This window comes from Rhinolophus sinicus, linkage group LG06 (genome assembly GCF_036562045.2).
Source record: "Rhinolophus sinicus isolate RSC01 linkage group LG06, ASM3656204v1, whole genome shotgun sequence".
NCBI classification, from domain to species: Eukaryota; Metazoa; Chordata; class Mammalia; order Chiroptera; family Rhinolophidae; genus Rhinolophus; species Rhinolophus sinicus.
Window position 1 is genome coordinate 40,614,944 of NC_133756.1, and position 12,439 is coordinate 40,627,382.

The 12,439-nt window shown below is 33.6% G+C and overlaps 1 protein-coding gene across 1 annotated transcript in view; it reads left to right on the forward strand.

Moving 5' to 3' along the window:
* MSH4 (mutS homolog 4) overlaps window positions 1–12,439 on the forward strand; it is an 83,094-nt gene that overhangs the window by 12,806 nt on the left and 57,849 nt on the right. The window contains exons 3-6 of the mRNA XM_019743771.2: window positions 2,400–2,560; window positions 4,577–4,687; window positions 7,386–7,501; window positions 8,392–8,565. Coding sequence (XP_019599330.2) covers window positions 2,400–2,560; window positions 4,577–4,687; window positions 7,386–7,501; window positions 8,392–8,565 — 562 coding nt within the window. The remainder of the gene's footprint in view (window positions 1–2,399; window positions 2,561–4,576; window positions 4,688–7,385; window positions 7,502–8,391; window positions 8,566–12,439) is intronic.

The window sequence follows — 12,439 nt, forward strand, 5'->3', positions numbered from 1 at the left end:
GGAGGGCTGTCTTCCCTGGGGTGTTGCTTTCTGGGGCATTTAATGTTGATCTCTGCTATTGGCTGATTAGGCACTCAGCAGTGTGGTTAACCAGGTCAGCTTTGGTAAGAGGAAGTTGCCAACGTGACCACTTGATTCATGGGTCTATTGCAAAAGCACTGGGGTGGCTGGGAATAGAGGCTACTTGACCTCCACAGAGTGTATAATTTTGTCCACCTGGTTATTAAGAGTCTCCTTAGAGAGTATTCACATGAAATAAAAAATATTTTCAAAGTTTATGCCCATTCTAAGAGATCCATCCACATACTTCTTCACCAGCTTTTCTTCTCACCATCTTCCAATCCTTTTCTTTCCAAGTCCCTGATCATCCAGCTAGACCATTAGAAACTGCTTTTGAATGAGTCTAAATCTGTACTTCTGGTCATCTGCATTCCAGACATGTGAACAACCAAATGTACTGCTCAAAGTTCTGCCCAGATGAAAGATCAAAATGAATAAAACAATTCAAAAACTTAGAAGAAAACAGTAATGTATACCAAATATCTCAATAAAGGAGGAGTTTCTTAGCAGAAAAGCAATGGGAAAATTTATAAAGGAAAATACTATCTCTACAAAAGTAGAAATCTTTGAGATATCAAAAAAAAATCAAGATTAGTAGCAACTATAAATTATTGTCATTGACTTAAAAAATTCTCATAAAAACAGACTGAAAACATTAAGACCTTGTGAAAATTATATTAAAAGGGTGTAAACATCTCAAAAGAAAATATAGAAAACAAATGGGTGTGTTAAAATTATGTTCAATTTTTATAACTAAAAAAAAGCCACACAAATTTAAGCACCAATCTATTAAATTAGCCATAATAATAATGCATTTCAGAAATCAGTTTGGGTAAGAATACAGTAAGTATTAAAAATTGGTGCAATTGTAAAAAGAAATTTAGCAATGTATGTAAGATCCATAAAAAACAAAAATAGTTGTTTACCGTTATTTGATTTCAACGGATCCACTTTAAGGAAATAATAAGAGACAGAAAAAAGTTTCATGCACAAGGAGGTCATTATACTATTATTTATAACAGAGAATAGCTAAATGTTCTTTTAGAAGTTTAAAGGAAATGTCTTCTGAGTGTACTGAATTTCTACTGGAACTTGCTCAAAAGGTTCTGAGATTAAGACAGTAGATTTTTAAATGAACTTTTTAAATTAAGTTGGCTACTGACTAAGCATAAATGTATAATTTTGTAGACATACTAATAGAAGAATAGAAAAGAAAGAAGGAATCTAGGTCAGCGTGGGAAAGGAGGGAAGAAAAGGGGTATATTGAAATGTTGACAAGGAACTAAAAAATAATTTTATTTCTTCGAAAATAAAATTTTAGATATTTTTAGTCTGCTTTTTTAATCCATGAATAATGCTCTATATTTAAATAAACTCTTGTACTTTACAAACACTTCTGTATTACTGCATTCAATTCTTTTTTCTTGTTTTGAATTTTTACAAAAGTTTATTTGAACCAAACTGATGACATATACCTAGGAGAAAGATCTCAAGTGTTCCTCTGCATTTAATTCTTATAACAACTTGGTGTAAAAGGTTTTGTATACCCACTTTATAGATAAGAAGTGGTAGCTTTAGAAAGGTTAAACAACTTAACCTGAATATCCATGGTTTATAAGGCACAGGTATCAAAATCAGTCATATATATGTGTGTAGTGGTTAAGAGCACCAGTTCGGGAGCCAGATTGCCTGGGTACAAATTCTGACTCTACCAGTTTCATCTATGCCTTAGTGTCCTTATAAGTAAATGGATAAAATAAGTATGTCTATTTGATCGAATTGTTGTGACAATTAGTGAGTTAATCGAAATAAAGAACTTAAAACATTCTTGGCACATCAATAAAATATCTAACATTGAACAGATATTTCATAATTGGAGTTTTTAAATAATATAATGTTTTATAAAATGCATTCATATATGTAATTGCATTTGATCCTTTCAGCTAGCTCTTGAGTTATTACAGGGCAGTTACTATATTATGTTTTGCGACTAATGATTATGAAATAATTTGCTCAAATTCATATAGCTTTTAAATGACAGAGTAAAATGAATAGGTTTTTCTGATCCTAAATTCAGTGTTTCTTTTATGGCTGCATTTCAATAAAATACAAAATAAGGCAGTGTATAAATTTATTATTTCTAGAAGTGAAGTTTTGACAAAATACTTTGAGAATTAACATTTTCATTTTGTCTGGGTATGAAAAGTTATTTTTTGATGAGTAAAAGAAAGTTATTTCTTTGGGTATTAGTAGCCACATCCTAGACATGATGTCTTGAGATCTTATAAGAAAAAAATTAGAAATGATCAATGCTTATGCATTTTTTGTTTTTTTATCAGCTACATCCTCATCTGCAGTTTCTATACACTCCCCATCAGCTATTGTAGCTGTTGTAGAAGGGAGAGGACTTGCCAGAGGGGAAATAGGAATGGCAAGTATTGATTTAAAAAGCCCACAAATTATATTATCTCAGTTTGCAGACAACACAACATATGCAAAGGTAGGTATTTATAATCCTAGATAATGGTTGATCGAGTGGGCAGTATTCAGATTTTCAAGATAGTTCTTTCCGAATTAGTTTACTTTTTGGTAGAATACAGGTTACCTAATATTGTACTAATGTTAGTCTGAATTAAGATAAAATTGTTTTACATCTGATATTAATTTTTTGAGTATATTTAGTTCTAAAATTAGTATTTTGCTGTTATCTAAACATTCCAAATTAATATGTTTCTAAAATTAATATCTTAATAAATTCTGGACTCATTCCAAAGATAATATGTGTAATAATGCTGTCTTCAAAGTGTTATTTCTACTGAATTGTATTTGAATTTTATTTTTGAGAGTTAAGGGAAACTGGTCTCTTAGCTCAGTCATAATTTAGTCTCTTCTTGCCTTTACTTCCTATTACTCACTAATTTGGACCACTGATCTAATGTCACAGGAATTTGTTTGACTTAACAGGTAGAAGTAGTCTACTCCTACTCTATATATTCTAAAAAGTAATTTGACTCAATTACTATTATTAAATAAAAGATGATATATTTTTAGTGTTTTCAAATTTCTTTCTCTGATTCTCCTTTATGGTTCCCCAGTATATAAGCTTCCTTCCCCACCTAATAATTAAAATTTTAATATACCTAACAATCTAAATGATACTAATACTGTATACCACCTTCATCTCTTGAGCATTTCACATTTTTATACAATTGAAGAAGAATAGGAAAAAAGTTTTTGTAAAACAGGAATATTTAGTACCCTAAAGTACGTTCTAAATACAAGTTTTAATCTAAAGGACTATTAATACATATAATCAAAATGACAGGGAATCCACTTATTTGATTTGGTACCCTTGATCTACTTTAAAAAAAGGAAAAAATGCTTTAAGTAATAAGGAGGTTTCTTAGAGTATACAGGAGTATGCAGGAATGTTAGACAAACTGATTAAGAGTTTCTGTGTCTAGAGTAATTCTAAGAAATATACCTTATATTATGAAAAGAATAAGTCAGAAAAAATGTTTCTCATCTTTGATTTTTTTTTTTTACTTTTCAACTGCTAAGCTGTATCAGTGTGGTCATATTGATTTTATCACCATAATTATGCTACTAAATGTTTGTTTCTTTTTCCCCCTTTATTATTTCTCTTTCTATTTCTTTTTTTGTTGACTTTTTTTTTGGTTTGGGTAATTTTTATTTTATTTTACATTTTTTTTCTTATACATATTGCAGAGTATATTGAATTAAGAGAACCTTAGGGTGGTAACTGTCTACACATTTAGTGGCACAACTAGGGACAGGAAGACGTGTAAAACTTGCAATTGGAGGAAAAATCACTTGAGGAGTGAACTGAGGTCCTTGGTTGCTAATAGAATGTCCCTTGGCTTTCAAACTTTAAGTCTTTGTCAGTATACAAAAACCAATTGTACAAAATCCCTGTGAGGAGAAACAGTAGTAACAGGATAAACTGAGTTATTGGCATATGCCAATCTGGATGGTGGGGGCTAGCCAGTCTGAAGGGAGCAGGGCTGGCGGGAGGCTAGAAAGTTCGGGATCTAGAAGAGTGGCCTGGGAAGTCAAATGGTTAGTACACTACTCAAAAATCTTTGTTTTCCAAACCAGTTACTAAGATGCTTTACTCAAAAAGGGTGAATTTTTTTCATAGCGATGGACAAAATATTGAATAGAAGAATTTTTTTTTTTTTTAAATCTTAATTTAGGAATACATATTTGATAAATTCAAATTAATCTTTTGGGCTTAGAGCTGTTACAAACTATTGTGAATAAAATATAGCCTCTGTTTATGAAATATTTTATATTTGTGATTACAAATATAAAATATATATGTTTGATATACAACCATTATAAATATATTTTAATTGAAATATATAATTAGGACAGTTGTAATTTTGTATATCTATGAATTAATTTTAAGTACTTCTCTCAGAAAAATATGAAACTTTTGTTTTAGAAACTCCTAAGCTTACATTTAGGAAATTGATTATTCAAATGATTTTAGGTGATCACAAAACTCAAAATTTTGTCACCTTTGGAAATAATAATGTCAAATACTGCTTGTGTTGTGGGGAATTCAACCAAGTTGTTTACTCTGATCACAGAAAATTTCAAGGTAAGTGATTTTATTCTCAACAGTAACATTTTAGATTTTCTTTAAAATCCATTTTGTAATATTCTAAAGAATAATACTTTGAGGAACTTTATATATGCAGTACCCTAAAATACACACTTAATACAAGTTATAATCTAAAGGACTATTAATACATATAATCAAAATGACAGGGAATCCAGTTATTTGATTTGGCACCCTTGATTTACTTTAAATAAGAGGAAAAATGTTTTATGTAATAGGAGGTTTCTTCGAGTGTATAGGAGGCAGCCCCTCAGAGAAAGCATGGATTTCCTTAGGTGTAGCTTTCTGGAAACTAGTTATTATGCTGGCAGACTAGCTGAAGTTGAAGTTCTTATTCTTCTAAGGTGATAGCCGCTATCCACAAGTACATTTCCTTTAGAGAATTTGATCTACATTACCAATTGTTTCTGCTTCCTCTGGTAGTATGTACTACCTCATAATTACTACTACTTTAGCCTCCATCTGTGGGACTCTGACAGGTAGTTAGTGTTCTGGAACCTTATGTACTTCACCTCAGTAAGGGCCTTTTCACCATGTAGTTCATCTCTTCCCTCTAGCAAATTACTCTGTTTGGTGAGATGGGGGCTGTTGTTCTAAACCAAGTGGGCAGCATTGTGGTTGGAATAATTCCTGATGGGGGCAAATTATTTTCACAATATACTGTATTTTGTTGTTTGCAGACTTTATAACACTTTTGCAACCAAGTTGAGGTTTAGGGTCCAATGAGTTCTTTATTGTTCTTAATATACAGCATCTACAGTCATGTAAAATTTGTTGTGGTGCTCTGAGAGATCCTGTGTAGCTCGGCTGTCTTTGACTCATTGCCAGAAAATAGTCCCTCTTGTAAAGCTGTTGTCTCTATTAGACAAGTCTCTTTATCTGTTGTTTCTTTCCTACGTTATTTCTAACTTGTTTCATCACCCTTATTGATGTATACCTCTCTAACTTCTGTTATTTCGTTCTGATTAAACATTCTAAGTTTTTGGTAGCAAATAACAGAAATTCAAATGAAACTAGCTTAAGTGAAAAAGGAAATTTATTTGCTTATGTAAATGGTTGGATAGATGCTATCCCTACTCTCATCCCCACCACCATCTTTTTTTCCTACTGCCAGTATGTTACCTTTGTGAGGTTTAAGAAGATGATTGCTGATGGCTCCAGGCTAATGTCATCTCAGCTAACCCAACTCAGAGAAAACAGATCTGCTTTCTTCTAGTGTTCATATATGAATTCCAGGGAAGGACCCTGACTAGTTCTGCTTTGTTCATGTTCCCACATGTTAGGCTAATTAATCACTATTTCTGTGGATAGAGACACTGTGATTGATTAACTCCAGATCATGTGGTTTTGGCTGTGGGGTACAGAGTACTGTAATTGACAGTCTTAACAGAACCATGTAGAATGTGGGATAGATGCGTCCTCCAAAAGCGAAAACAATATATTCACTACACTTGAGACGTAAGGCAGTATTAGTATAATGCTTATGAATAGAGGAGTTGGACTGTTCTGGTTGTAAATCTTGATTCTCAGTGACCTTGTGCAAGTTACCTTACTTAACCTCTTTGAGCTTATTTTTTTCATCGGTAAAATAGGGACCTTAATAGCATCTATCTCATAGGGAATTGATATTTTATGGAGGGCAATCATAAATGACCTCATCAGAAAGGTTACATGTAGGCAAGATCCTGAACAGAGTGAAGAGCAAGCCATGGAAGTATTTGGGGTAAAAATATTATAAGCAGAGGGGGAAAAAAATCAATATTATTATTGTCATTATTACCACACTTAACATAAAAAGACCATCATTAAATCAGAAGCAATATGAAGTGAAAGGAACATGGACTTTGTAAGTCAAAGATTCTAAATTCAAGTCTTAGCTCTGGCACGTATCAACTGTATGATATTATAAAGGTAACTTGACTTCTCAGAATTTTACTTATAGGGAAATTGTAGTTAATAAGATTTACATCACAGGGTTATTGTGAAGATTAAGTGACATAACTGTTAAAAACAGTCTTGGCTTATAACAAATTATCTGCCTGTTTATGATTTTTTCAATCTTAACAGCTTTATCACAGTCCAGTGTTATTATATTACCTTTCTTACCTATTACTTTTATTCAAAGTAGTTATACCTTTTATTCTATAACTTCGTGCTTTTCTCTCTTTTAAAAAAATTCCATTATTGCCTTTATTTTAAATAAATTCACTTCATGTAGATATCACTTCATAGATTTCAGAGGTAGAATTGATGTTTTCATCTTCCCCAACTAACACATTATAAAGATCTACTCTTTCTCAATTACGATAAGAGTATGTAAGGCTGATTGTAAAACCTGTGTGTTGTTGTTGCTGTAGAATAAAATTACTAGAAGGCAGAGACTCTTATGTTTATTTTTTTTTTATTGTTTCTAACATATTCAATTAAATTTTATGTGGGCATGCTCTCATAAGAACTACAGACTGTCCTATAATTCACTTAACAAGACAATCATTCTTTTTTTCTAAATAACTATGAAAACTTTTTATTAAATTCTGGGAAACATTAAAAAATAAACTATGTAATATTTAACTTTATGTAATATTTAAGTCCCATCTACAGACATGTGTTTAAGAAAGTAGTTTTGGGCAAGTGCATGGAACTTAAAATTTATTTTGAAATTTAAACTTTTTTTCAGTCCGTTAATTTCACTACTGTCCAGAGGAAATACTTCAATGAAACAAAAGGATTAGAGTACATTGAACAGTTATGCATAGCAGAATTCAGCACTGTACTAATGGAGGTTCAGTCAAAGTAAGTTATGACTTAAGAGAAGTAATAAATGTTTAGTGTGAATTCTACAAGGGCCAGGTCTTTTCTCTATTTTGTTGTTTGCTATATTCCTACCTCCTAGAAAAGTGCCTGGCTCACGATACAACAGAGTAATTATTGAAATAGTAATATAGTTAACTAAAATTCACATGTGAGGTGTATCTTGCTAACTTAATTTATATAGAATTTCTCCAAATTAGTCATAATCTACTGCCCTGGTGATTGCTGCTCAGTTTACTTTGGAGAGAAAAGCTCAAGTAGCCACAGTAAGCTAGAAATGTGGGGACACAGATGTGAAACAGTTTAAGTTGTGTTCCTGTTACTTCATACTTTTACTTCTAAAAGATTGGGCATGAGACAGGGAAGGATATTTTTGAAACGGATATTTCTTAGAACGGGCTAAATAGATGCTTTCTTTGAGCCAGGTTGGGTCCCTTGTTTACTCAGTTCATCATAATGACCACCCTGATGGCAATCGTAACGGACTTGCCTATATACTGAGACCTCCCGACTCCTCCCTGAAAGCTCACACTCTTTCAACAATATTTGAGTACTTAGACTGGTACATCAAAAATTGACACAAATTAGCATTAAATGTTGACTTCTAACACTTGATTTATTGGAATCTACTATCCCTTAAGCATCATACTTCAGAAAATTGTCTATTTTCATCAACTTTTATGTTTTAGAGGTAATTTACATCATTTTCAAAAATCAGGAATACTCGGTATACTTTTTTTCTTTGAATTTAAGGACTGCTATGCAAACATTTATAATTTTCCTAATATTAAGGTGAAATACATGTTTCTTTTTATAGTAATAATTTCTTTATTCTAAAGATTCATAGTGATACATCATTGGTCACCTTGTAGGTATTACTGCCTTGCAGCTGTTGCAGCTTTATTAAAATATGTTGAATTTATTCAAAATTCAGTTTATGCACCAAAATCGCTGAAGATTTGTTTCCAGGGTAGTGAACAGACAGCCATGATAGATTCATCATCAGCCCAAAACCTTGAATTACTAATTAATAATCAAGACTGTAGGTAAGATCATCCATTTTTTTCCCTTACAAAATATACAAGTGTATTTTATTATTTTTATGAGTAGTTACTTTACACTTCTTTAAATTGTTTGATAGGGAATGCGTGAATAAATATGTATTTCTAATCACTGTATCATTGTTGCTGAACTGTTCAGCTGCTTTGTAGTATAATTTGAAGTCAGGGAGTGTGATACCTCTGGCCTTGTTCTTTTTTCTCAGGATTGCTTTGGCTATTTGGGGTCTTTTGTGATTCCATACAAATCTGATGATTTTTTTTCTATTTCTTTAAAAAAATGCCATTAGGATTTTGATGGAGATTGCACTAAATCTGTATGTTGCTTTGGGTAATATGACCATTTCAACTATGTTGATTCTTCCAATCCATGAAAAAATCCATGATTCTTTCCATTTCTTTGTGTCTTCTTCAATTTCTTTTGTGTCTTCTTCAATTTCTTTTGAAGTCTTAGTTTTCAGTGTATAGGTCCTTCCCATCTTTTGTTAAGTTTATTCCTAGGTATTTTATTCTTCTTGTTGTGACTGCAAAAGGAATTGTTTTTTTAATTTATTTTTCTGAAATTTCATTGTTAGCATATAGGAGTGCAACGAATTTTTGTACATTGATTCTGTATCTTGCATCTTTACTGCATTTTTTATTGTTTCTTACAGTTTTTGACTTATAATAACATAGGGCAACCTAGAAAGTCAACGACAAAGCCTGATGATTACTACAAAATATTTTGTACTTAGTTTTAGTTTGTCACATTTCATGGGTCATCATTGTTTATCGTTATTATTGTCAAACATTGCTTGAGTCCCTGCTATAAATAAAGGATAGGATATCTGACTTTCAGGAGGTTGTATTACAGTTGCAAAGGAGAAATTGAGAAGTCTTTACAGACTTAAAGAATATTAGGTTAAAAGATGGATATTCTACTCACTGAACTATCGGACTAGCTCTAATGCTTCTGAAGACTTGTCACCTGTTCAGTTCCTTGTTTCACATGTTAATTTCTATAGCAAATGGCAGGTTGGGTATGCTCCTCACTTCCTTTGTTCCTGCAGAAGCCAAATTCTCAAAAAGTAAAAAATGAATGAATGAATGAATGAATAAATAGTGCCTGTGATGAGAGGCTGCTGTGGGGAGCTCACAGCCCGCTCCCCACAGCAGCCTCTCATCACAGGCACTATTTTTAACATTCAACATGCACACAATCCCATTCTCAACCCAGCCAATTTAGCTCAACAATTGCTTACCCAGCTCAAGGTGTTTAACCCATTTAACCTTCCCTGCTCAAGGGGTTTAACCCATTTAACATTCATTCTGGTTTTTATGTAGTATCTTTGTTCTGGTATTTACTCTGCTTTGTATCTTTTCAGTCGGCTATCGAGTCATTCAACACCGACTTGTAGACCTCCTTCTTAATCAACACCAGCTACAGCTTAAAGCAAAAAGAGTAAGGGAAGATGTAGAGAGCAGGTTGTAGGCTGACAGGTGCCTGAGGCCTCAGGACTGAAGCCTCGCCCAACATCTCACCCCAGAAAAAATTTAGATAACAAAAGAGTCTGAGAGACTGATCCTTTCAGGGACTTTACCTCACCTTTGTGCTTACACCTGGTGTCTCCCTGTTTGGCCCCAAAAGATGGCTGGCTAGTCAATGACGGGTAAGATTCCTCAAGGGAGGAACAACCTAAGCCAGACACAGCCACATAGGGGCCATTTGGAGAACTTGACCCCAAAAAGATGGCTGGTTAGTCAATGACGGGTAAAAATAACCTAAGCCAGACACAGCCGCATAGGGGCCGTCTGGAGAACTTGACCCCAAAGAGATGGCTGGTTAGTCAATGACGGGTAAGATTCCTCAAGGAAGGAACAACCTAAGACAGACACAGTCGCATAGGGGTCATCTAATTGGCTGTATTCAGGGATTTGAGTTTAACATCAGTTCTCCATCTATTATAAGTTTCAACATAAGGTTCTGTCCCCTGGAGAGGTACATACAACAATTACTATTACATTCATGACTCTTTTATCAGACTAGGGTGATTTGGTTTAATTCTATTTTTCTGGTTATATATATGAGACTCATAGGCCACTGTTGAAAGCAAAAAGAGAAGGGGCATATGTGGGGAGCGGCTATGAGCTGACAAGGGCCTTGCATCTGCAAGGTCATTCTCGTGGGAAGCCTTGCCTCAGCAATCTTCCTAAGAAGAATAAGATAACACTAATGCAGTCACAGACATACAAACTCACCAATGTACACAATGGAATGTTCTACTGATACTTGTTCTGCTAATACTTACTTGCGTAGACTATTGTTCTAAGACAGTATAAAGCTGTGTAAATAATAAAAACTGTGTCACTGTTCCACCATCTGTGGATGGTGGACCTCCGGATCCCAGCTTTCCTGTCTCTGTGTCTTTTCTCAATCTCCTCACCCTTTCCCCTCAGGCAGAGCCCTCCTGGTCACGCGGGCCGTGACAGACTGCCGAGCCAGGACTTGATTTGCGTAGTTCCCTAAAAATTTGTTTAAATCAATATAGCAAAATTCTGGATCTCTGATGACTAAAACTTAAGAGTATTTCTTGTCTCCTCTCTTTTCTCAATCCAGATTCAAAAATCAGAAAATCATTTTGACTCAACCTTCAGAGTACCTACCAATTCTGGATCACTTCTTACCGTTTCCAAGGCTACAACCCTAATCCATACTTTCATCATTTTAGCCTGGACTACTGTAGTAGCCCCTAACTTGTCTGTCTGCATTCTTCTTACCCTCCTAAAATTAGTCTATTATCGACCTACTGACTAGAGTTTGATCCTTTTAAACCAGAAACCAGATCTTGCAACACTCCAGCTGACAACCTTTCAATGGCTCCCATCACTTGTAGAATAGAATCCAGACTCTTTACTGTGGTCTACAGGGACTTCTGTGTCCTGGCCTCTATCAACTTCTCATTCATCTCCCTCCATTTTCACCCTTACTTGTAAAGTTCCACCAATCTTGATCTTCTTTCTCATTCTGGAGCCAGAAATTGCTACTTTGCTACTTATTTGGAAACCTTGGGCAAGTTATTTAACTTATTTGTGCTTCAGTTCCTTCCATTGTAACGTGCTTAATAATAGTATCCACCTCATATCATGGGTGTTGGAATTAAATAAGTTAATATATGTAAAGTGATTAGAACAATGTGTGGTACGTACTAAGTGTTCAATATATGTTAGCTATTCTCACCATCATCATTGTCATCATCCCCATCTCTTCATCATCTTTGCATGGGTCTTCTTAACTGCCAAAAAGACAGACTGGTCTTTATCAACCAATCTAACATAAGCAATCCACTTGGTCATTCTCTATACATTCCAGTTTGTTTGTTTTTTTAACAGTTTCTGTGCCTGAAATTATTTTCTTCCTTTCTCTTTCACTTACAATTCTCTAACTTCTTAAATTAGAACAAAGTGGTTACATTAAATACTCATTTTTGTCAAATAGAAGTTCTTTTCCCCTTTAGGATAAATTTATTATTATTATGTTTTCATATTTTTTCACACAGGAAAAATTATATCCATATTATATCAATTATTGATATTTTGCTGTTATTGGTAGAATAGCATGAACTAGAACATTTTGTATTTGTTTGAATATTGTAAATGATCTATGAAAAAAATTGGTAAGTATAAGAAGATAGTGTTGATCCTTGTTAATCAAAGTGTGATTCATTGACTGACAGCATGCTTGGGAGCTTATTTAAAGTGTAGAATCTCAGGCCTCATCCTAAACCTACCGAATCAGAATATCCATGTAGTTTGTATGCACATTAAAGTTTGAGAATCACTACTGTAGATTGTAGGATTATTTAATTATGACGTTAAATTGCAA